The sequence below is a fragment of the Ursus arctos genome, unplaced genomic scaffold, assembly GCF_023065955.2.
Source record: "Ursus arctos isolate Adak ecotype North America unplaced genomic scaffold, UrsArc2.0 scaffold_5, whole genome shotgun sequence".
NCBI classification, from domain to species: domain Eukaryota; kingdom Metazoa; phylum Chordata; class Mammalia; order Carnivora; family Ursidae; genus Ursus; species Ursus arctos.
The window spans coordinates 66,335,205-66,361,966 of NW_026623067.1; the positions used below are offsets into that span (position 1 = coordinate 66,335,205).

The 26,762-nt window shown below is 40.0% G+C and overlaps 1 protein-coding gene across 1 annotated transcript in view; it reads right to left on the reverse strand.

The window, feature by feature from the left end:
- Positions 1-832: 832 nt before the first annotated feature.
- HAPLN1 (hyaluronan and proteoglycan link protein 1) overlaps positions 833-26,762 on the reverse strand; it is a 71,658-nt gene continuing 45,728 nt past the window's right edge. The window contains exons 3-5 of the mRNA XM_026498664.3: positions 12,981-13,352; positions 4,693-4,995; positions 833-2,677 (exon numbers count right to left, since the gene is read on the reverse strand). Coding sequence (XP_026354449.1) covers positions 2,388-2,677; positions 4,693-4,995; positions 12,981-13,352 — 965 coding nt within the window. The 3' untranslated portion in view covers positions 833-2,387. The remainder of the gene's footprint in view (positions 2,678-4,692; positions 4,996-12,980; positions 13,353-26,762) is intronic.

Below are 26,762 nucleotides of genomic sequence, written 5' to 3' on the forward strand. Positions count from 1 at the left end.
TAGACATTGATGGAAAAACTGTAAAGTAAGAACATTAAAAAACCCTTACTCAGGTAGGAGTCCACAGGGATAAGGGGATTCTGATCCTTTGGGGCAAGTCAGGAGATAAAAATTCTGCCCAGCAGTATTCATTCTGTTAAGATTTTTTTTTACATAAGCATGGAAAAATGGTGTGCAATCAGTATAGATTTTAATTAGGTAACAGTCACTCCAGAGATTTTGAACAGCACCAATTCCAATACTAGTAAGTATTCAAAAGTTAAGAAACGCTACTATGCTTAATATTATAAAGGTAGAGTTCTGCAGCAATAACTGAAAATTACATGTCTGCTTCAATAGAAATGTGTTTCCACTTGCATTTCCGATAAAATTCTTGTAATGTGGGTTATAATCATTCAGGAATGGGCTCCCTCCAATATGCTAACCCCCATGTTTGAGGTGTTAAAGTTGCTATTTTGGAAATAGTCCCCTCTTTAAAAAATGTATTTCTCTTATCCTAGACCATTCAGGTATTTTTAATTTAGAAGTTTCAGTTCTAGTGTATCAGCAGTGTTTGAGGTAACCTTTACCATCTCTTTGGATTTATATTTTTGTACAATTTGCATATCCAACCTAATGTAAAAATGTGCATGCATACATTGTCCTCTTTTAATATTAAAGCATCTGAAATTTCCCAGATATGCTTCGATAAAAGAAATGATCTTTTATTTACAGTATTTTCTCTAGATAATGTATGGATATAATTATGGTTTCGTGGACTTCCAATTGTTCTATACCTTCCACACATGTAACTCTCTATAGAGTAATTTATTAGAATTATTACAGAGCTTTCAATGCAACCACAATCAATTCAGGAAACAGATTTATTTACTCATGTTCATGGGAGGAAAATCTACATAAAAACATTCATGAAAGCATACCAGCTATGTCATACTTGGATTGTTATACTAAATCCCATTTATTAGAACTCATTGTGAAACAATGGGAAACCATGAAATGTAATTTGAATACAAATATTGGTCCCTGCGGGATCTCAACAGTCATAAAAATATAGGAAAACAGAGCTTTATTTAATATTGGAGCTGCTAATGTCCAAAGTTGTTTTTCTGAAGCTGGTCTTACCCTTTCATTTTAAAGCCCCGAAGATTTTAGTGTCAACTCTCTGATGGGAGCTTCTGCGTTTCATTTCAGCCTAATGATGACCAGCAAGGAAAGTGACATCATTGACCACGTTTTCTATATGGAGGAAGGTCAGGAACGCCTTTGTTCACTAGTTTCCCCCCACACAGGCACCAGTTGGGCTTTCTAGGATATATACAAAGACAAATAATGGGAATTTTGAAAGTTGGGTCTGTATTTGTTGGTTAGGCAAGTGTACAGGTATTCATTCCTTTTGTGATTTAAATTGTTTTCATGTAAGGTAAATAAGAAGGAAATATTAAATAGTTTAAAGTTATTTTTATAGGACAATATATTTCATAGGCTAACATAAAATCAAGCTGCTAAATTTTACAGTTTTTCTGTCCAGCAGTTTATCTCTAGAACTGCCCTGAGTAGGTGCTGATGCTGCTTAGCAGACCGCCCTTAGAATTTAAATAGCACTCAGTAAAGCTGCTCACACAGGGAGCGATTCTTCTCAGGCGTGTGTCATTTCAATGAAAAGAAGGTAGGAGTCTCTGATTGATTAAATATTATCTGCTTATTTATGTTTCATACTTCATAGAAATGGGGTTATTAAGGAGTTTCAACTGTGCTTTTACTAGGCATTGGAGTCCATACGAATTTTTTTTTTTTTTTGGTCAAAAAGGCAGGATTTTAAAGACTAACACATTGTGTTTATCGGAGACTTGAAATAATATCTTTTAGAAAAGTGTAGATGGTTCCCTTGTGAAACTGAGTTTTGTGCCACCTCTCGGAATCTCAGTTTATGCGAAGAAGCCTGTATGTCCAATCTGTTGCTCTAATTTGCATATCGTAGTGCATTTCAAAATGGTACAAATGTGTAAAATTTGTGCTTGTGGAAGCTGCTCTGAGTAGCTGTCCTTTCCTACAGTTGATCCCAGCCATCCTCAAGCTCTGTCTGCCGCGGGCGTGAACGGATACTTCACTGCCATGATGTAGCCTAACCGGTCGGCTCTACAGCCTCCTTACCTAGCGCTTCCTTTAAAATTATATTAATTTATAATATATATTGAATGATAGCTTTACAAAAACAAATGAATGAATTGGCCTTTATGAAAATGACTCTTTCCAGTAAGTAAAAAAGGGTTATCACAGTTTTGGTAACTTGCATGAGTTCATATTGAAAAAAACAAAACAAACAACAACAACAACAACCTTTCACATGTTCTTAATGACTTTAAAACTGGTGTGCTCTAGGGGCACGCTCAGTTGTATGCTCTGAAGCAGTAGACACCATACAGCTTATGCTTTTTGTCTGGGAAGCCCGCGAAGCGCACGGCAGCCTCGGTAGGACTGCAGCGCCTTCTCGGCCTGGAGATGGGGTAGCGGACGCTGCCATCGGCCAGCCAGCCCGCATCGCAGCGGTCGTATCCCAGAAGTTTCCAGGCGGCGAATATCTGGCCCACTTTCGCGATCTGAGCACCATCATTGAGACAAGCCTGCACCGCTTCGTCGTAGGTCAGCTTGGTGGGGTGAATCAGGTAGTAAAACCGGCCTGCGGGGAGAAGGAGAGAGAGTCAAGGCGCCCCGTCTGCAGCCCAGCCGCCCGAGAGGGTGGGAGCCCAAACGGAAGGGTTTCTCAGCGAAGGGGGAGATAGCGCAATGTCTGTGAAGGTTTGGGAACACAGGGTTGTCGGTGAAACGTAGCGCCCCCCCCCACCCCGGTCATTCTCCGCTAAATTAGTTTTTTCCTTGCCCCTTAATATGTGTTCAGACGTGCCCTTTTATAGCTTTGAAACTGAGAAGGGAAATGACAGATGCGGTTTCTGTTGGCTAATTAGTGACTAAAAGGGCCCTTCTGTAGCACCAGGGAGGACAGAAGTCCATGTTAAAAGCAAGAGCTATTTAAATTCTAGCTGTAGCAAGACTCAACCCTAGCACAAGTTTCTGGAGAGGCAAAATTTGAATGTGAAAAGATCAAAAAAATTCCTGACATAAAAGTCCATTTAAAAAAAATCAAAAGCCCTCAAGTCCTTTTCATTACAGGTATCAATAAGACATTATTCTGATTCAAAGACTACAGTATGAAAATGCAAAAAATACAGGAAGTCACTTGCCTTAAATAATGCGGACTCAGAATGTGAACCCAGTCTGTTCAGTTACTAGCAAAGAGGATGAATTTATTTATTCAGTGGGAGCCCTGACACCTAACCATTTCTTGATTGCACAAGAAAAAGCGAATTAGTCTTAACCACTCCTTGAATAAAGTTAATTACTGAAATACCTCCAATGTATATTAAATATGCATACAATGTTTAAAGAATGACATTAACTGGCTGAAGTGCTAACCAAAGATTTCTTTTCCCTGACTTTGAGTCTCAGGTGGAATACAATCAGACTCTTACCTGAGTACACATTGTAATGGGATGTCTCCTTGCCCTCCACTATATAGAGATTACTAAGTACAAATTAATGCTTGCCAATTCTTTCTGGCAAGACTAAGACGACGTGATCTGGAGGAAAGGTAGAGGCCACTGGAACATGAGTTAGAAGGTTGGCTCTATCATCCATACCAGAGGTCCGCAAACTACAGCGCAGGGGTCACCGGAAGTTTTGTTAAAACACGGCCATAGCCATCCATTAAATACTGTCTGCGGCTGTTTGACATTTAACGTACAAAGCTACATCGAGTAGTTGCAACAGAGACCACATGGCCCACAAAGCCAAAAGCATTTATCATCTGGCCCTTTACAGAAAGTTGGGTCATCCCTGATCCCTTGCTACTTTTCCCAAAGCATGTCACCAGGGAACTAAAATATAAAACGATGGGGCCAGGGTTTGCGCTATGGGCGTGGGATCCTGTGCAATTACACAGGGCCCCACGTTTGTTGAATGTATTGCTGTCACCATCGTAAAATTTGTAATTTTTGAACAAGGAACCCACATTTTCATTCTGCACTGGGCCCCACAAATTGCGTAGCTGGTTCTGGATGAGGCAAGACAGGGTTGGGAGCTACACTGAAGGCAACAGATAAGTCAACAACACCGAGGCAACCTGGATCTCTCTTCTTCTGCTTTCATCTTCGGTGTTATTGCTACTAATTTATTTGCAAAGTTCTCTTTACTCAGCTCTCTCTTCATTGTGAGTTTTGCTGATCAACTATGAACATAATTGACTTTGTGATTCGGAGAAGGAGAGCGTGACAGGGAGGCTACTCTCACTTCCATGAAGAGCTCTCTGTCCCAGGGCACGCATCTCCATCACACACAGTGGCAGCAGCATCTTTGTCAGTGACAAACAGACCCCACAGACTATCTCAATTTAAACTATTTTATAACTACAATCGAATGCAATAAGACCTAGGAATAGTGGAAATATGCATTTTTGCTCACATGGATATTTTTAAAAATTATGACGTTAAAGAACTTTGCATCTTTTCCAACTAAGGCCAGTACATCAAAGCCACGTTCCTTTCTTTTTTAAGTAGGTAAGGTTAAAAATGGAGTGTGGGGTTATAGTATGTATTGGTCCCCAGGACAGGAAAGAAGGCAGTACAGTTAATAGCTTACCATTGAAGTTAGATGTAAAACAGAAAACATCATATCTGCTTTTTTCTTTATCCCAAAACCCGTAGTTCCTGACACCGGGCACCGTGTTCTGGCCTCCGCAAGGCTCTCTGGGCTTTGTGATGGGATACTGCACAGACCCGTCATTGAGCCAGCCGGCATTGCACCAGTCCAGCCCGCTCCGCCAGGCATCGTACAGCTGGTCGAAGGAGGCAATCACAGCATCCTGGTCCAGACAAGCCTGCTGTGCCTCGTGGAAATTGAGATTGTAGCGCCCGAGTCTTGGAAAGTAAGGGAATACCACACCTGCCCAAAGGAGAGACCAAGGGATTAGTGGTACAGAAAGTAACAGCTCTGAGCAAAATCACGTGACTGGTGAAAACACATTAGAATCTCCATCAGATGAAGTTGCAGTTTTTGGTCGACTCGCAATGGTTTCTCGTGGCCCCTTTCCCCTACAAATAGCCTCTCGGCTCTGAGCACCTCACAGTGAGCTCTGTGGTTTGATAACTTCCGTGATTTACCCTTTCGCTAAAAGTTCAATTCAAGCCTTAAAACTCTCCTTTCTGGAATGATTCATCCACAGGCTGTATTTTTCAAATAGCCTCCTCTAGAATTTACCTCTGCTACTTCTGTTAATAATCTTAAAATGGATTATTACTCAGTCCTTTTCAGCGAGGAAAAAGTCAATATTGAATACTAATAGTGGTGGAGGATATAGAAATAATGCTTAGAGAAAAGGAATTTATGAAAATTCTTCATGTTTTTTCTTAGTAGTTCTTCTTAGATAATTAGTAATTAGCTTAGGATAGCCTTTTATTTTTTATTTATTTTTTTAAAAGGTTTTATTTATTTATTTAGAGAGAGAGCACCCACGGGGGGAGGGGGGCAAAAGGAGAGGGAGAGAGAGAATCTCAAGTGGACTTCATGCACAGAGCAGACTCAGGACTCTTGAGATCATGACCTGAGCTGAAATCAAGAGTTGGACGGTTAGCCAACTAAGCCACCTACATACCCCACTTAGTATAGACTTTTAAATGTATAAACAAACACGGTAACAAATGATTCAAATGTAGATACATACTTTCTTTTACATACGCTCCTAAAAACTTACTTATCTAAGTAATTTTCACGTAGGAAGTTTCTTACTTGCAGAAACTCTCAAGTGAGTTTATTTATCTAACAAAAACCTAATTAAGCAGCCTTCATTCATATTAATAAGCCAGTTCTTTACAGTGGGGCAACCCTCACTCCATACTCCATTAAGGGTACCCTGGCTCTGTTACCTATTTCAGCTTTTAAGTGTAGCCCTGGATCTTATTTTTTTCTGTCCTTGAACAGCACAACTAAAATGAGAGCTTTCACTTAAAAATAATTCTTCAGCTTCCACAGTCATGTGTTGCAAATTGAAATGAGCTTTTAAAAACATTTTTATTACAAATACAAGGGGGAAAAAAAGCTTCCCAAAGCTTGTCCTATACAAAGTGGATACAGAATAAACATTGGTCGAGTTAATGCCAAGGCATTAAGTTAAATATTTGAGTGGGCAAAAACCCTTAACAAATGTGAACAGTGTGACTTGGCACTTGACTTTGTTTGGGAAGATGTAACGGCTTCCCCAAAGTGTTCTTTTTGGTCAAATAGTCACTGGAGGTGATCGAGCCATCTCCCGACTTCCTGTGCATTTTCTTTAAACGATGAGAATTACAGCATCAGAAAACAAAGTTGTATCATTTGCTGGACTTTCAGAGGACCACTCCATCAACATGTCTCCCCATAAAAGACAATCAATTCAGAGTGGTTATTCAAGGTTTTGCCTTGGATTTTTTAATTATAATTATAAATAATTAATACTTTAGCTTGTGGAATATAAAAAATTGTCCCACTGACACAGTAATTTGGTGGGTTATATCACAAGTGCTGTTTTATGAGACCGCAGACCCTATTCAAGATGAATGTACAATTCACTAATCGTGTAACCAGGACACAGGAAGTGTTTTCTTTTATAAATTGTCCTGGAAGACTCTACAAGAAGCAATTTCAATAGCCTAAATCAAGTCGTGTCTACCCAAGGCCTCTGCAGGACACGTTCGTCCCTCTAGGGCGGTCCAGCTGGCACTGTTCCCTAGAGGCAGAGATCCAGGAAGGCTTCCCGATCTCATCCTGCCTTCTCAGGTTCTTGGCTGAGGGATCTGTGAGCTGAATCAGAGCCAAAAGGAAGGAGGAAAAGCCTCTCTCAGTTGCCACTGCCCCCTGCAGTGATGGGGGTGGAGGGGAGCCTGAGATGGTTCTATCTAAGAAGAGCTATTTCCAGGCATCCAGCTAAGAACCCAGTTAGCGCTGGGAAGGAACTGCTGTAGCTCTCCCTGTCCCCTCATGCCTTTCATCCTCTTTCCACAGAACGCCAGCAATGCCAATGAAAAGAAAATTATTTAATTTATCCAAGTGAGATTTCCTTGGCAGCTAGACCCCAAGTGAGAGAAAAATCTCAAAGCGTTTCAGTCGGGAGAGAGAAACCATTTGGGTTGGATTCCGTTTCCCAAATGTCTCAAGAAGGGAACAGTGGATAATGGAGGATATTTTAATTACAATGATTTTCAAGACCTAGGCAAGCTTTCTGGTTTAAATTCACGGTGGCGGTATTTGGTAGACTCTCATGGGCATTAGGAAAAAATGTTCTTGAGTAGTTCTTGATTAACCATCGAATGTTACTGAACCATGACTGGTTCAGTTCCAAATTCAGTGTAATGTATTTTTATTTAAGTTCCTCTCAAATTTAACATAACTTCGTGCAAACATTGCTTAAAGTCATAGTGAAACCCAATATTGAAACTTCATTATTTTTCAGTTGTAGGAATAATTGGTCCACTTATCATTATGTTAATTCAAAACATTTACTTGAATTTTAATGAATGCTTGATGATTATGGAAAGAATACATTCCAAGTAAATCAAGGTCAATTTCTGTGTCCCAGCCAGTGTTGTAAAAGTTTCACTGCACTGTGCACATTTGGCGCACACGTTTCAATAATCAGATGTTCTTACAAGCAGGGGCATTTCTGGAACTGCATGTTTGTTAGTATTTTATTTATTTACTTATTTTCCTTCCAGCGAGTTAAGATTTCAACATCTAAGACTATAATTGCAGAAACCTGTCTCTGTGGGAAAATGTGCACTTCCTGCAGCTGAATTATGGAACGAATGGTTATTGCTTTCATCCAGCATTACAAAAATACAAGTTAAACTTCCATCGGTGAAAACGAAGGGCGTGTGATTGTTTTCCAAGTATGATTATTTTATACTCATATGTCAAAATGTAATCAAAAATTGTTTCTTTTCCCATGAAGGGCTGGTATGCATCACAACAGAGGGAATTAATAAGGATGATCTATTGCATGGAAAAGAGTGTGAGTAGGTTAGTCAGTAGAAATATGTTTCAAAAACACATTTTTTTAATAGTTAATTGCACAGTCCAATTCATCCTAGTTGTTGGCAATTATCAATTTGTTAGACATCTAAAAGATGTATGAACATCATACCATTGCCCATATGAAAGCTAACGTAAATTTCAGTAACTTTAGTCATAGAAAGACAGAAACCATGGAGTATAACTTTACCTTCCTCAGTGCCCCTTCTAGTGCCTATCAGTGCTATACACATCTGAAATTATTTTTCTGTTTTTATGAGTTCTCAGACTATATTTTTGTGTATCTGGCCCCATTTTCACCAATAGAAAACCAGTACACTGGGAGATTGGAAGAAGGAGTATCACGTTTTTCCTATCTTTATTTGTTCATTGTTGAGATGAATTCTGTAGACCAAGCTACTCATTAATTTCCAGTGACCTGAATCTCTTCGTTATAGTCACATAAGGCTAGTTTTGTTGGGTGCTATTTCTAGTTGGGTGCTATTTCTAGTGTGGGTAATTGGTAGTAATCAGAGGGCATTACCTATCTAAGATTCTATATGAAAAAAATTGTTGCCACAGCTAACTCCAGCTCACATGGAGTTCAGTCTTTCAAAAAAGCTTACTTTTTTTTTTTTTTTTTATCAGTATGATTCAAAAAAACAGTTCTTAAGTCACAGCTAAGAGCAAAGCAGTGTGGGGGCGCCTGGGTGGCACAGCGGTTAAGCGTCTGCCTTCGGCTCAGGGCGTGATCCCAGCGTTATGGGATCGAGCCCCACATCAGGCTCCTCTGCTATGAGCCTGCTTCTTCCTCTCCCACTCCCCCTGCTTGTGTTCCCTCTCTCGCTGGCTGTCTCTATCTCTGTCGAATAAATAAATAAAATCTTAAAAAAAAAAAAAAGAGCAAAGCAGTGTGCTGGGTGCTCTAGAATATAGGTTTGGGTTGTGGCCTGTTCCTTCAAAGGGCCCATAATTTGATATGCAGAATATATATATATATATATATATATATATATATATATATATATATATATATATATATATATATATAATTTGTATCCAAGACAGAAGTAAATCTGGTACTATAAATACAAACCATATAATTTGGATATCTTAAAGAAGAATGATTTTTTTCTAATTGGAAAAATTCTTTGGAGAACATAGCATTCAGTATGTATTAAAGGACCAATATAATTTAAAATATTGTACAAGTACAGTTGAAAAAGCATCATCACGACATTTAAAATGATATGCTTCCCTGGCCTTGTTTCTGCACACTAGAAGATTGACAGGGAGCTCGAGGAAATTTGCCTGATGGTTACATGTAAGAATGTAACTGATAATGAAAAAAAGTCAAAAACTGGGTTGGAGCTAATAAGGGATAACCACAAAGTCTCTTTTGCCACATAGCCCTTAAACTCTTAGGTGTGTAATCACTGCCCCTTGCTTATCTGTCCCAGACCATGTGGAAATTATCAAGTCACTTTCAATGGCTATCCTCAGGTTAGCAACCAAGCTTCTTTAAATTTTATTCTACAGTAACGATCTTAAATATTTTTTGTACTTTCGTTTTAAAATATGAGTCCTTGTCTCATATTGCAGCATATGTAGATAAAATAATATGCTATCTGAGTTTTTCTTGAAAATTATTCAGTGCAAGTGGGATTATATAAAGCAAGATAAAATGAGGTGTCTTTATCATGGTAAGTTTTGAAGCTAGGCCATGGTGTACAGGGATTCAGTATACCAGTCTTTCTATTTTTCCAGATGTTTGAAATTGGCTATGATTAAAATTTTTTACCTTCTCCTATTGCCAAGCTGAGAGCCTTACACCAGTCCACACGGATGCGAACTGTCAGTGGCGTCTGTGGCTCACGTTTTTCCCTTTGAGGAGTTTCTCTCTCATACTCATACGTGTGATGTCCTCTCCCTTGCTATTTCACGCTCTCTACCTCCGGAAGGACCAGCTCACCTTCTGTGGCCCAGATCAAGTGTCCTTCCCTGGCAGTACTTTCCGCGGCCGCTCCGCGACAGCACATTTTGCTGTGTGTTTGGAAGTTTAAACCCATTGTATTCACATTTAATCGCTTTACACTACTTACTGAACACTGGCTTGGTTCTGGGTGCCTGACTGCCCTCCAGTAGGCTGTAGTTAAGGGGTGCAGAAGGCAAGTTGGCAAACACTTACAGAACAAGTGTGAGGACAGCTCTCACGGAAATCTCCGTAAGGTGCCGTGAGGGCATCACAGCCGCGGAGCGGAGAGGAAAGCACAGGGTGGAACTCAGATCTTCCTCTTTGAAGATGTGTATTTTCTTCGGTGGTTCAGAAATGGATTCGTGTGTGTAACGCTACATGTTGAAGTGTTCGCTGTCTCAAGGCAGGTGCTCTGGTTCATGACTGCGTCTACCCTTGCCGCAGCACACCAGAAAGACGGAGAACCACCACCTGCAGGAGGGGGACTGAACAGCTACCATGCGTACACCCATTAATGCAGTGTGGCCAAAAGACGGTCCGTAGCTTATCACCCACTTGGGGCCTTAAAGAATCCTCCGCAGCCGAAAGCTGCCAAAGACCGCTGCCCCTGTGAGGTCTCTGGCTTCTCTCCAGCGGGGAGGTTCTCCTTCCTGGGAACCCCCGGATCACAGTGGATAAAAGCATAGGCTTCTTCCAATGTTCTTGGTGGCAAATTCCAGTTGCAGCTCTTACTACTGGCCTCATACCCTTAAAGAAGGAGTTCTCCCTAAGTCTCGTCTGTCAGGGGGGCTCACCGAAAGTGAGCGAAACACGGCGCACGTGATTACCGCAACCTCTCTGTACCCACTTACGTTATAACCAAATTCTGCCTTATTTCCGCTATTGATTTATTGTATTTGAAGTGTAGCTGACCTACAATGTAATAATTTCTGTCTTCTTTCAAAATACTTACTTTTGAAAGTATATTAGAATCTTTAATAGCCTGTCAGGCTATTGAATGAAAAGAACCAAGATCTGGAAATCTTCACATCTCCTGGCACTGAAACAGCACTTATAAAAATATTTATCAGTTAAATTGGTTTCTTGGACACATTTACTCGGCTCATATGCTAATGGGTTATATGGTAGGGAAGTGTTCCAATAGCATGGAAAACGTGGTGAACTGGGATGGTGAAGGGCCTAGGCAGGAAAAATTACTCTTTTTACAGTTCCTCTTCAACACCTCTAATTATGTCTTGTATAGTCTCAGTTTGACCTTGGAGCCCATCATCCTCTTACACATGGTCAATCTCCTTTTTAAACAAAGGTATCGCAGGCTGAGTGCTCAAAGCTATTCGCAAGCGGGTATCCAGGTGGAATATGGAAGAATCTTATATTCATTGTATTTATTTTTATGGTTTCCTTCTATTTCTGGCAAGTTCTACAGCTTTCTATTCACTTAAAATTTCATTTTAAAATATATGTAGGGAGACAATAAATTTAGCAGGTGAATTAGTTAGGTTTAGGAAATACATGGTAAATCAACAGAAATTTAGAAGAAAAAGAAACTGAACAGGTATTATAGTTCAACCTGTTATTCACAGATGAGGAAGCCAGGTACAAGGATTAAATAACTTGCCCCAGTGACAAAACTCATACTGGTAGAGTCGGGACTAACCTAAAAGTCTTGGTTGGTACTACTAGCTTGAGGGTTTGCCTGCTGCCCCTTCGATAAAGAAAATCAGCTGTCATTAATATTTGATGATTAACTGTTTACTCTAAACCAGTCACTTCCTTCATCTCAAATAATGCCAATGATTATAGATATTTATGTGACTCAATAAAAACAAAGTACAAGGTGATATGTAATCAGGAGCAAGGAACTACAACTAAGAGAGACAACAGAAAAAAGGATAAACAAGAGAAGGTCATAAAAATGTACTTTATGACATCGTGCAATTTATTAGATACATACAGCTGATAAATCTCCATACGTGTGATGGGATTCTGTGGGCTTCAGAAGGTCAACTCTTCAGTGATATGCTAGTGGACAAAACGGATTCTTTTCCAAGGGCAAAAATCTGTCCTAGGATATGAAAGGAGCTTCTAGCAAACACACACCTATAGTTTATGTGCATAAGGAAGGAAAATAGTCTATCAATGCAGCCAAAAATTCATCCTTCAGTGTAAAGAAACACTGAAATTCATAAATATAAGATGTTTCGAGATGCATGAGAAACAGAGAAGAGTTTCCCTACTGGTGGGGCATACAGAGGGTGGCCTTTGGCAGCGGGGACACTTTTTTATTGATTTATGGGCATTCTCTATATTTTGGTTTTTGAACTTACTGAGTAGATTACATATTCCAGAAAAAAAATTCCCCTAGAATGCCTATATTGTTTGGTATTGGTGTCTAAAAGACTCTGGACCATTAAAAAAAGTTTACTTCTCTACTTACTTATTTAAATAAACCTGGAGGGCACTTTTTTGTTAAGATTTCACAGTTATTTTATAGAATATAATTACATGTATTTTAGTTAGCAGATGTCCTTCACAAAAGTTGCCATTATTTTGAAACTGAGATAATTTTAGAAGCATAATAAAAATGCATCCAATCTGAATTTCTCAATAACCGTGTCATAAGATTTAAATTTTGAATAGCATAAGGCAGTTTTCAAATATTATTAATTCAATTCCACTGCACGTTTCTCCTACTTGCAAATAGCTTCAATTTTGTGTGTAACCATTGTGTGTACATTTCAACTATGAAAGCTGGACTCACTGACAGACTGCAAAATACGAAAGAAAAGAAACTTGCTATGCATGGACATTTGATTTCTCACATTATTACTATGGTAACCACTAGACATTACTCATCATGAAAAATGATTAATTATCATTTCCAAGTTGAAAATGATTTAGAGATACCTACCTTGTAAATCTAATGTTACTATAGCAGTATCGTCTTCCAATCCTTCAATCACCTCACACTTGTATTTCCCATAATCATCCAGGGTGAGGTCCGCGATCACCAGAGAAGCATCATTATCACTGCCTCCCTTCAGAAACACTCTACCCTGGTAGTCTCCGTAGGCTTTCCTGTGATATCCCATGGAAACAAAAACGTCCACTTCCTTGAGGTAATCTGAAGTTAGCTTGGTCCACTTAATTCGGATCTTGTGGGTTCCTGAGCCAAATGCTGTAGGATCTCGATAAAATTTACATGGCAGTGTCACATTGCCACCTCTATATGAGACCACCCTGGCTTGTTCTGCTTCCACGAGTAGACGGGGGCCATTTTCTGCTATAATTAAAAAAAAAAAAAAAAGAAGAAGAAGAGAAGAAGAAGAAGAAGAAGAACCATTAATACACTTTTAGCCTTTTTTTAAAAAAAAAAACATGAAATATGCTACCCATACAGGGTATCTGACAAACAGTAGGATTGCGTGATAAGCTTCTCTGCATTCTTGAAGAGTAATATTTTTTGAGCCACATAGAAAGGTACCTTTCATACCTGGACGGCACCTACAAGGTAGTCATGTCTTTTAAACCACTGAAAAAAAGAAGGATGTTAATTACAATAATTGAAAATTTCTGAACATAAAACTCCACAGTCATCGAAGTTTGATAATTTAATAACAAATTCTATTTTTTCCTACCCTTACATATCAAAAATGCAGAAACAAGACCAAGCAAAGCGACAAAGTTTTATGATGAATTTCATCAATACAAACCAAAAAATTTCAAGGTAGGCAAATTTATCTTCCCACTTGCGCTATCTAATACAATACATCTCTGTTTTATTTACTTACAGCAAAATTATAAAGCAAAATGATCAGTTTTCATTATATTATTCTGGCCAAAGGACTTAGACTATTCTCACATTTGTGGTTTCTATTCAAATATACACTTGTGAGATGCCATTCTGGAGCATTTCAAGCAGTATGTATGCATTTTATTTTCACACAAAGACTAGACATCAGAAAAGTTATTTTTAGCCAATGCTTAAAACGTGCGTGCGCACACACACACACACACACACACACAACTCCAGGTTTTGAAGTATATTCTTCAAAACTTAATTGCTGAAAGTATATCCAAAGTTATATTTATTTCCTGATTAACCAAATAATTATTTGTTTCTTTGTTCCCTTAAATCTCCTTCTACCCCTTGTCTTGGCTTTCTGCCACATCTTGTTTTATGGTGTATCTTCTCGCTCCCACCTTTCTTTTCCTTGCCCTTTGGTTTCCCTCTACCCTCCTCCAAGGAGATAGCCTTCCCGAGAGCACCGTAATAGTCCAAGCCTGCCAAGTCAGCAGGGCTGCCGTTCTCCAGGGAGCCAGCTGTGCTTTTCACATCTTGGTTTTCTCTGGGGTTTCCCCCAGGTAGCTTACTGTGCTTTTGACCTTGACAAGGTCTCTTGAGGACGTGCAAGATTTGAAAATGAGAAAGCAATTTAAAAACTCCTGGGCCCAGACACACCTTCTCATCTGCACACAGCCTTCGAAGCTTGCCGAAACTGCCTTTCGTGCAGCTCTGCAGCCCTTCCTGCCCGAGGCAGGTGGGTACTGAGTACATCTTGGCCGCGACTCCTTTAGGATACACAGGTCAGGAAGAAGACCCACTCACCTCCAGACAAATCCCATAACTTACTTATTTAATGGCGTACACAGGATTCAGATTCTAAAATAAAAAGTGTCCAAAAACAGACACAGTGGTTATATTTTTAACATAGAGCTATCAGAATGAGTATTTTTAAATGGCCATATTTCATTTACAAGTCAGCCCCAATCTTCAGAAACTGGAAAGTTTAACAAAGCCATTAATGCCCCCTCTTGGAATAGATCATAAAATAAGAGGATAATGGCTTAATTAAAATGAATCATAAATCCAGCTCATTAAGCATTTCCTTTAGATTTTATTCTTTATCTTTTTATTTAGGATCATAGAATCGTAAGGGATGAAAGGTAAATCTCTCCAACTCGACCCTACCTGTGATCTTCCCCTCCGATTTCCCTAATAACTACATCCACGTGTCCTCTCTCCGGGAGGAGGAAAGTGCTGTCAACCGCTCAGCAATGCCTGAAGGTTGTAGGGAACGTGTCCTACCAGGTACCTGGAAGGTCACTTGGGAGCTGGGTTTCTCCGGCTGCAGCTTGAGCTGAGACCTGACACAGAGCTACAGGAGGTTGCAGTTCCATGATTCCTGCAAGATCTTTAAAGTCAAAACTACTGTCCAAATCCACAGGGGTGAGGGGTATTATAATAGGAACAAGGGTTGCAATGGGATGCCTTATTATAAGCTCGCCTCCTCAATTTACTAGCTCTGTAGCCTTGAGCAAGTTCTCAAAGTTCTCTAAGCTCTAATTCCTTTATATGCGCGTCCGGGGTAGCAACATCTATCATATGTAGCTGACCCAATAGATACGTAGCGCTCTTAGACTTGTGTCCGATCAAAAGTAAGAGTGCGCTCACTGCTAACTGTTGCTGCGGCACACATCTTCCAGTTTTTCTCAAATACGATACTTCCTGATACTGAGCATAATTTTGGCATACATTAACCTTCCATTTACTTACAAAGCTTTGAACCATGTGGGGTGAAAATACGTAAAATGCCACCTGGGTTCTAAAGGAGACGTAGAAATTATTCTGTGGTTTCACATAATCATAGCATGTTCCAAAATGAATACAAGGTCTGAGTGTTTCGTAAATTAAAGAGTTAAAGCAAAGATCAGAACTCTTGTACAAGGGACTGAGACTTCTAATTTTTTTCTGTGGTTAACAGTACATTATCTTGTAGTATTTTAGAAGGATAGCCTTCTGATTTTTTTAGGTACTATTTGCTTATAATCCAACATGGTGAGTAGATGGTGACTTGCATAATATTGAGAAGAGAGCAGATACCAAAAATCCACTGATTTCCCACAAATTAATTTCCTAACAATCCTGCCGGAATGTATAAAATTCTACCATTCTTATTTTTGGAGGGGGAGGCTGCGGTGTGGAGGTCATCAATGGCAGAAGTCCGTGGCTGAAAGCCTAAGAGCGCTGTGTAACGTGTAGCACATCGGGTGACTGAGGGCCATCCATGTTCATTAATCTACACCACCGGCACAGCGTTGAGAACCACGTTTTTTGTTAGTTTGCTTATTTTTAGAAGATCGACACTGCAGATTATACAGCACTGAGCATTTTGGCGAGAGTAGCCTGTTGCAGAACAGAAAAGAGGTGGGAAGGAGCACTGGCCAGTGAGTCAGGAACTCTGGGTGTTTCACTGACAGGTCTGCCTCATGAATACATGGACTTTTAGAGTTTTGTCAGGCTCATCGCGGCAGGTAGTCATGACGGGGGTGAGCGAGGAAACACATCAGCTGGAGAGGGGAGAGGGCAGGGACAAAGAGCAGAAGAGGGAATCGAGCATGAGTGCCGATGACCAACTTTGCACCCGGCTTGCCTAGAGTAAGTCTCGAATCTCGTCGTTGGAGGCAAGAACCTAAGCAGTTTGAAATTAATGTTTAAATCAACCTGTTTGATCAATAGGCAGTTGCAAAGCAAATAAAATGCAAAAGCTAAAAATAAACCTCCATCATCAGAATGAGCATTGCTTGTTTTCCGGTTTTTTTTTAATAAAAAAAATATGAAAGAATTAATAAAACTAGGCAGCATCCATATGCTCATTTTGGAAGGGCCGGATTTTTAAAAAGTTTAATTTGTAAGTAAGTCACAGAAATTTCATATTTCTATTAGGGTCAGTGACAGTGACTTGAAAGATTTGATGCCCTTCAAAGACCACAGTTGTCTTCAGGGGAAACAGCAGGGCCTCATTATTATTTTACAAATTCTGCTGTGAAATCCAGAGGACATCATTCAATTTCACCAAATTAAGAAAGCAACAGCATAACCAAACAACTCATCTTTGTACTGCTGTGTCGTTTAGATGAACTCTTCTAAACAATAGGACACAAGCAATTAGTTGCAGAAAAACCATTTAGGAATATGGTGTTGGACTAGTACCTGTTGTTCTTAGTTCTTTTAAAAGTACAGTCATTTTTTTATGGCAATTCATTGCCAAAGAAATACGTGTGACAGAAAAAAAGAGAAGGTGTTATGGATCAAAGTTTGTCTTTTTACAGTGAATTGTGGATTGTGCAAAATAACCAGTCTTGGTGTTGGTGGCTTTCTCATTGGGGTATAGATGAAGTAGGGTCAAGACTTTTGAATTTCCTAAACCAATAAAATGTAAAACACAAAACGAAACAAAAGTGGGCAATATATTTAAGATGGCTAAACGAGGACATTAAAAATACTCCCCTCCCAAGGAAAAAAACTCTACCAACATCATTTGAATTCTTTTTATTGTGATAAAATGTGCATAACATAGAATTTGCCATTTTAGTCATTTTTAAGTGTAGAATTCAGTGGTATTAATTACTTTCACAGTGTTGTGCAACTACCAAATTTTTTTCACCATGCTGAAGAAAAAGCTAATTCCTTCCTGACATTCCAAACTGGTAGGCAGTCTCAATTGTCAGCTCCATGATGAGTCATTTGAGAAAACTGCACAAGGTTTAAAAATGGTTCCTTATTTTTGCGGTATTTGTTGTCACTTGGCGGGTTTGGATGCGTAAGACTCACACTGTGGAAGGTGTTGGTTTCCTGCACGTAGACAGACTGGTGCTAGGGAGTTGCACCGGAGGCTTGCTTGCCGTCAGGCATTTTTGCTGCAAATCTTTAGCTGCATAAATAATTGGCCATAAGGCAATTTTGCCATAAAAGATAAGATGAAACACACAAAACAACTGGTTGCCCATTTAGTTTGAGGGTTTGTTCGTTTCGTCAATTGGTGGACAGTTTGGTTTCATTCCTATTTTATATCATGTAAATCTTAGCCTTTGTACAGCAACACAGAGTTTGAATCCATTTCCCATAGAACTTTGGAATGTCTATCAAGGGACAGGTGACAACATGCCAAGAAAAAGCAACAATGTAGCAGACTTTTACAATGCATCACAAAGCTCAGTTACAGGGGCGCCTGGGTGGCTCTGTTGGTTAAGCAGCTGACTCTTGATTTTGGCTCAGGGTCCTGGGATCGAGCCCCTTGTGGGGCTCCCTGTTTAGCAGGGAGTTTGCTCATGTACTCTCTATTTATAAAAAATAAATAAGTCTTTAAAAAAAAAAAAGCTCAGTTACAAATATGCATCCTAGTATTTGGAAACCGGTAAGTCTCTTAATGAAGGAAGAAATTTTATCGAAGAGGAAAAAAGTGAGATGCTAAACAAGGAAATGAACCAGGGGCAAAATCAATCAATCAGTCAATCCATCAATCAAACCCACATACACAAAAAGGCATAATGCAATGAATGAAAGACTTTGAAGACAAGTGCTTAGGTGTAATCCACAAAATAAAATCAGTTCTTTCTCAGATTTGCCAAGACTCGACACACATTTTAAATGTATTCAAATATTTTGTATTTCATAATAAAATCTTTTTAATTTTGTTATTCTTATTTCATGTTTCATCATATCCTTTTAAATGAATGTCCCTTTTTTAAAAAAATATTTTATTTGTTTGACAGAGGGGGAGAGAGAATTGCACAAGTGGGGGTAGAGGAAGAAGGCTCCCCGCTGAGCAAGGAGTCCAATGCACGGCTTCCGTGCTAGGACCCCGGTATCATGACCCGAGCTGAAGGTAGACGCTTAACCGACTGAGCCACCCAGGTGCCCCATGAATGTCCCTTTTAAAAAATTTTTTTGTAATTTTATCTTAAACGGCACAATTGCCTTACCGCTAATCCCACCCTGAAAATGCAGCAAAAATGCTTGTGGTGAAGACACTCATGGCAAAAATACCAGATATGAGCTAAACCTGCTGGAGGATAAGCAACCAAGATGGGTTTACATCCTCATGGCTTTGCTTACCCTCATCTTCTGAAAATGATCCCTGTGTGTCTCTGGGCCATGCCTTGTTAACACCGTTCCTCCGGCTGCGGGGCAGTGCCTGGCTTGCGACAGGGGTCTGTGACTGTCGTGGGCTAGTGCTGCCTGGAGCCCGGGCTACCTACGGCAGTAGACGTGGGTGTGGCTGCATTTGCTTTACGTCATAACGTAGCTCGAAGATGAAAACATTTTATAGAAACAGTTATACAGATGAGACACCCAATAAGCAGAACACATAGGTTAGACATTTGTTTCTAACTACCTTACACCTTTCACTCGAGTAGAATACATAATTAAGGAAAAAAAAAAAGGGGAGTGTCTTACTCGTTAACCTTTAACTCTGAATCACGATTTCGTGTCCTTGAGACTGGAACGAATCTAGTTTTTTCTTGAAGTTGCTCATCAGGAGTCCAAGGGCCCCATTGGTTGGCCGTGACTCTGTTGGGTCTAGTCAGAGATGCAACAGAAATTTTTACGAAGGCCCTTTCTGCTGTCCTGGCTGTCCCCCCCCCCACCCCCCCGCCCCCCCAGCCTCCAGTGTCCTTCCCGCGGGCTGCTTGCTCTTGGGCTGTCAGAGACAGAGCTTCACTTTCTTTGCCAGCTGTTCCTGAGCGCCAAGGGCGCTGAGCCTCTCCTCTGGGACTCAGCACCTCAGGAAGAGCTGACCTGAAGAGGGCAGAGGCTTAGCTCTAGTGAGGATCCATTCTTGCCCTCTGTCCTCTGGCCTGGTCCCCACGTGTCCTTTCTGTCAAGACCCGTTGATTTGGGTTTGAGACCATCTTGGATTTGTCTGCAGTCCACCTTCGCTCTCATCAAGTTTAAAGTCTGACCTGAAGACGCATAAGGGTGTGTGTGCTGCGTGCCATTTGTATAAATTCAAAAGAAATAGTTACATTTGCTTAAACTGTATGAGAAAGGATTTCCAAGAAACACAAGAAACTCACAACTTCGTTACCTGTGGGAAGGGGAGGTGGATCTCTGGCAGAGGAATCTGGAGAGATTTTCATTGTGTATCCTTACATATTTAAAAAAAAATGAACTGTGCAAAACCATCACCTATGCTCACACTAAATAAAATAGTTGAGGGAATTTAATTGACGAATGAGTAAACACAAAGCTTTGCCAAAAATATCTCTGGAGAGAGACACTAGAAGCTGGTAGCCACGACCGCAATATATTGCCGTGATTGCAGGATTAGATTTTGCAGGTCTATGGCTCTGTTCATAATCATGTTAGCTTTAAACGTGCCTTCAAAGTATGCGAATTTTACTTCATTTTCCCTATTCTTTTAAGAAACCAAGGGACTGATTGTTGTCTAGCCTTGGCTATAAAGGAGAAGTCCAGTGCTAAAAATATGGTAAGTGAAGACTGCTCTTGGCTCTAAAGTCACTGCTGCTGTTTCTCACCCCCTGTGACCCTGTCTTTTGGGGACCCTGCCTTTTGGAGCCCCGGCCAGGGCTCACCTTCTCTCTAACTATTGTGTAATCTGTGCCCTGCTAGCTCCTGTCAATCTGCAGCTGAACCGAATTGCCTAGAATTGGGGTTTCACTATGTCCTTCAATGGCACGTGTCCTTTCTGTCAAGACCTCCACGATCTGCTGGGATGTGCTGCGAACCACGCTCTTGGGTGTTGACCGTATCCACCTGCCTTCCTTGCCTTAGAGCTGAATTGACTCTGTAATGGGAAACCGCCCAACACCACAATATAGTGTTGTTTTGGGTGATGTTTGTCATGAATGTGTACCATGTTATTGTCTTGTCCAAGTTGCATAGTAAAAAATAAGGATAAATGTTCTGGTTTGAGAGCCCAGAGGCGGCTATATGGCACTGTTTGAGAAAAAAAATTTTTTTCTGGGACAGTGGAACTTTTTTCCCCACAGGATGTCTTAGACAAAAATTTGCCACATATCTGATAAAAGGTGAGCTTCTTTGCTGGAAAGAGGCATCAAGAGCCTCCAAGCAGCTCTAGGGGATCCACTGAACACTGTTTAAAAAATCTATGTTCTCAGAGGTAAACCCGAAGCTGTGTGAGTATCCTGAAAAATGTTATGTCTCTTCTTTATCTGTTTTCTAGCAGGAAGAAGTGTGGTGAGCCTGTTTAACTCTGTCTGCTGACGAAGTTCTTTGTGGGTTTTGTTTTTCCATATTCATGATTCTTTCATCTTCTTTTCTGGCAGTTGTAATTTACCAGCTAAACTTTGGACTCTCCCACTGTGTTAGTGAACCTGTCTGTGACTCAGCCTCCTCGCGAGTAAAATGGAGTTCAGCCACCTTCTTCCCAGGTTTCTTGTGAGAGTGAAATGAAGCAATTCATTGAGAACTTAGCCCCGTGCCTGGCACACCGTGAGTGCCCGGTGCCTCTTACTGCTCAACATTTACTGAGGTCCAGAGTGGGGCTGGTATGTGAACCGGCTTCTATCTTTGCCATTGACTTCTTTCCTGTGCTTTTCAGGAGACAGTTCCTAGAAGGCATCGCTTCTTGAGAAATTCACATCTCATCAACTTTCGATGATTCTTCTAACCTAACAGTGCTTAACAGCACAGGAGCGCATTCCGGAGCACCACCTTGAAGGCTTTCCAAAAATCCCAAATCTGTATCTGTATGATCCAGCTTCTTCCTCTCTCCTCCATTTCCTGGGGGTTCCAGACAGTCTTCTTTTGGGGATAAGGATGGCATGTATTCATTTGCAGCTGCCGCCCCACCTTGCTCCTCTAACTCCTAAGAATCACCACAGTGGCCAGGTTTCTCCAAGAAATAGGAATAGTTCTGGGGTGCCTGGCTGGCTCGGTCAGTGAAGGGTCTGCCTTCGGCCGTGTATCTTCACACAGAACACAGAATCTAGGCAAACTGCCTCACTTGAATTGTAAGACAAACCACTCACAAAGTAGTAGAAGAAAGGAGCTGTATGGAGCACTTAAAGACAACTGAATGTAGGGCACCGGGTGGCTCAGTCGGTTAAGCTTCTGCCTTTGACTCAGGTCATGATCCCGGGGTCCTGGGATCGAGCCCCGTGTCGGGCTTCTTGCTCAGCGGGGAGCTTGCTTCTCCCTCTGCCCCTCCCCACTGCTTGCACACTCACTCTTGCTCTCTCTCCCTCTCTCTCTCTCAAATAAATAAATAAAATCCTTAAAAAAGGAGAGAAATAGGAATACCTCTCATAAGAATAGTTTCTCCAAGGTCCAAGACCAAACTTCTTTTCATAGTGATTTGATTCCTTCTGAGACATAGTTATATCAATTGAATGCGATAAAATGAGAGCCATTTTTAACCACTGATTGACTCAACATTCTCTAAGAAAAGGCTTAGACAGAAGCTATGTTAGGAGCATGAGAATCAGCCTGCCTGAGTTTGAATCTCAGCTTTCCACTTAATAACCATATGACTAGGGAAAGCTTTGAACCTCTCTCAGCTTCCGTCGGGATAACCACCTTCATACAGTGCTGTGTGGGGACTGAATGAGATGACCTAGGTAGCGCATTTTCTCTTGTGTATTACACATAGTGGTTTTAAATGTTAATATTCACTAATTAATATTATTGCCATTGCTAAGTCCAATATAACTTGCCCCAGAACTAGAGACAATCTTAATATTGTTGTCAACTCGGGGTTATCTGCTCTGCTTAATTATTTTCAGAATTTAAATTTATCTATGTTATCAAAGACTTATGCATAAAAAACAGTATTTAATTCCTATAATTTTAGACTAAAATACCAAACTGGGTTATCACAGTGATAGATTAAGGAATACATTACGGGAAAAAAATCCAAAATAAAATTAGAATGTTTCATTAAATATGGTCAATGACATTCTTAATATAAACACACTTTCCAAGATTTTTAATTGTAATACAGGTTTCTTTCAAAGGGTATGGGGAAACCAAAACTTTAGCATGAGTCATTCTTCTTCATTTGGCTGTAATTAACCACACACTCTTTAATTATTGGAAATGTGTCTTTATGTGGTAAAGGGCTAGAGCTCAAATCAGCTTGACTCTGCTCAGACCACATCCACTTTGTGGTGAGATGTAAGGTCCAGTTATCCATAATTTGCAGAAAAGACATTGTTGGTTTTATACATTGGGAAGGTTAACGTCTTTACTCAGTATGCAAGGCATCAAGATGATGTTGTCACAGAGTCAGTCCTGGAGGCAAAAGGGATCTTTTGCTTCTTCATAAACAATCGGATTGATAACCTATAATGTGTCAAGTATTGAGTGCTGAAACAAACGAAAGCTAAGCTGAACACAGATACCCAGGTGGGCAGGGCTGAGGGAAGTGACGGGAGCACCCCGACTCTGAGAACACCAGGGAGTGGGCCTGCATGCCAGTGCTGTGCACACACGCTCCATTCGGAAGGGCAGCAGGGTACTGGTGCCCACTGCTGTTGTCCTGTGCGAATACCGGTTGAAAAACAGCAGGTCTTTGGACTTTTTAACAGATGCCAGAAATGCATATGTTCATGCAAATGTCTCCTATTTTTAAATGCTTGCAATTAATTTAGATTTTTTTCAAAAAAATTACATGAGAAAAAATAAGTATGTGACCTCTGCATCCTCTTTTCGCCTTACCTGTTGGTGCTGAGGGTCTCCAAAGCTCAGACCAAACTAGTTCCTTATCTCTACCTAATGTCCTCCTCCTCCAGGTGTTCTCAACTGGTCCATGGCTAAAAATAGCATTATGTGCTGATGATTCTAGCAGCACTTTTCCCTGAGCACCAAATGAGTAAATCCAAGTACCTGCTGGGCATACATTGGATGCCGAAGAGACAACTTGAGTCCCTCTTCCCCTGCCCAAGCCTGTCCTTCTCCCAATCTTCCTCAATCAAGGCAAAATCTAGAATGTGTGTTTGATTTGCCCCTTTCCTTCAATCTCTATGCCCAGTCTATCACATCTCTACCTCCATTGTTTCCCCCTCATTGGTTGATCTCCGTCTATCTCTACCACCCATCTCCCCGGCTAGCACCCTGGTCCACACCACTATGATTTCTCACCTAAACTACCTCAAGACACTCCTAAAGATCTCACCTTTACTCTTGGCACGCCATAATCCACTACTCACATGCTCTTTTGTATTCATAAATCATATTATATCACTCTCTTGCTCAAAACCTTAACCATTTTTCAATGCTTTTAGAATAAAACCTGACCTCTGTACTCTAGACCAAATATAAAGTACTATTGTCTCACTCCTGACTACACTTTCAACCTCATCTTAAACCATACTCTCTTCACGGTGAGGCTGCCATCCCTCCAGCTTCTTTCCAGCGTGAAAACACCAGGTTTACTCCCATCTCGGAGAATTTTCATTTCTCACTCACTACCTGGAGAGCTTTGTCCCTGGCTTTTGATGTGACTGGTTCCTGCTTACTATTCAGATCTCAGCTCACAGAACCCCTCCTGCCTCCCCTCTAAAGCGATTCATCCCATGACCCTGTGGGGGCCCCCTCATAACATTTTTTCCCTTAAAACACTTTTATATTTATTGTTTATGAGTTCATTTGTTTCCCTTGTTTAATGACATATGCAGGCCAATATTAAATAGATACTAGAAGAGGGGCTAAAGTTCAAGAAGCTTAGTCTTGAAACAATGTTGATCTTAATATGTTGTGGGCAGTCTATAAAAGCCTGTTACTTTATTCATCTTTTAGAATAAGTATTCTCTTTACATGAAAACAATCTCAGTGAAGTACAGTACTAACCATCTATCGAATCAGCTTCTCAGTACTTTAAGCTATAAGACTCTTTGTTAATGATTGTGCCATAAAAGGCAAAGCAAAGTGAGAATTGAAAATAATCCTATGCAGATTTTGGAGATTTAAAACTTGTCAGCATAATTTATGACACTTTTCAAGCGAAAGTAAGAAGTATAACCCACATTACACTAAGGAAGAAAATTTTAAAATGTACCCCTCTTAAAAAAAGAAGCAAAAAAACCAGAAAAAAGAGACCCTTGTGTGAAAATGTTTTTTTCCTAGCAACATTATTAGCCACAGGTAATCATAAATCCATAGTGAAAAAATATAGTCAGATAACTAGGAATATACGAAATTTCCATAATGCCTGTTGAGACTTAGGAGAAAACACCTATCTTCAACTGCCACGTCTCTCGTTCACCTGTGCCTTCCCTACCATTCAGTGACTCTGAGCCAAATACACAAATATCATTCCCAGTGGTTTCTAGGAACAAGGCAAAGCAAGGAGGCAAAGCAAGCACCATTACAAATAGAATCATCTAGAAGTGAGAATCTCCTCACTTCAAGAATGTGTTTTCAATGGTGTTCTTATTTTAAATTTATAATCTCTTTCAAAAACAAGGTAAGACACTCCTTTCTTTCCACCTTCTTCACCCACTTGACACAGTTGACTGTAGTGAACACTCCCTGTTCTAACACGCCTTGTTAATTTCATATGTGATGGACCATGGACTTACTGTGTTTTTACCTGTAATGTCCCTGTCTCGTTTGAGTGGACAGTGTTTGGAAAAGGTAGGGAGAATTCTTCTTTAACTTAAGTTGTTCAATATACTTCACAGAATAATCCATAAGTGTGTGAAAACCTACTGCTCAGAACTTATATACGTAGCAATGAGTCACTGAGTAAGCACTGAAGTGAAGTCACCAACATGTGTAATTAAAACAAGAATAAGATGGCTACTATCTGTATTGACTCCTTGATAATCATTTTGGGGGCCACACATGTTTATTGCTACTACAACACACACAAAATATTTTTGAAGGAATTTTATAGAACTTTTAGATATCCTATGCTTTCACAATGTCTTCGTCTTGAAATAAAAATATTTCCATAACAAAGATTTATCCCCCCTGGATATTACCACTTGGATAACCTCTTAATTGAATATATTAACTTCTTAGCATTTTGGTAGATTTTTCTATGCCAGAAGACTTTCCTGAAACAGCAGTTTTCCACTTTATGTTTAAAATAAAGAGCCAAAGCAATAAAGAAATCTAAATATATTTTTTTCTTGATATCTAGTAAAGTCAGAGAAACAGCGTGTTAAAATCACTTTAACGTTAAGCCATTAAGCTATAAGTCAGGGCTTTAGCTGAGTCAACATTGGTTCCTGCAAAGTTGCAACCAAAGGGAAAGGCTTCTCTATTTAATGGATTTTCTAGGTACTTGGGAATGTTTCCAAATAATTATTGGCTTCCCACATGGTTTGCCCATTTCAGCACCCAGAATGGAACAGAGAAAGCTGGTAGTGTGACTTTGTTGTTACCTGAAGAGATTATTAAATGGAGGTTTTTATACCTGGAAATAGTCTAAAATGTATTGCTTTAATATGCTTTATAAAATAACATAGAATCAGCATTCTAGGTTACTCAATAACAAGTTTAGTAATATTCTTAAGATGTATTTTATGGATTTAAATCTACTACGTGATAACAAATTCAGTGAGTGTAGATACGAAGTTCTAAGTAGGAAGAGTTTTTTGTTTAGTAGCTAATTACTCTTTTCTCCATATTTCCCCCTCTGTTTAATACTCCTTTTGTTCCTTTTTGTCACCTTTTTCTTGCCCTGATACTCTTGTCAGCAAGCTCACCGAGGAGATGGTCTGTCCTACCTCAGAGAATACCCCAATGCTTTGCATGAAAGAGGCCAATGTTTATTAAATGACTGGAGGTTTTCTCAAAAGGACACACGAATGCAGAGAAGATTAGGGCAGGGCTAGCACATGCAAAGTTGATAGGAAAATATACATATCTCTGAATCCAGATGAAGGAATGTATAGAAATTGTATATTAATCTATAAT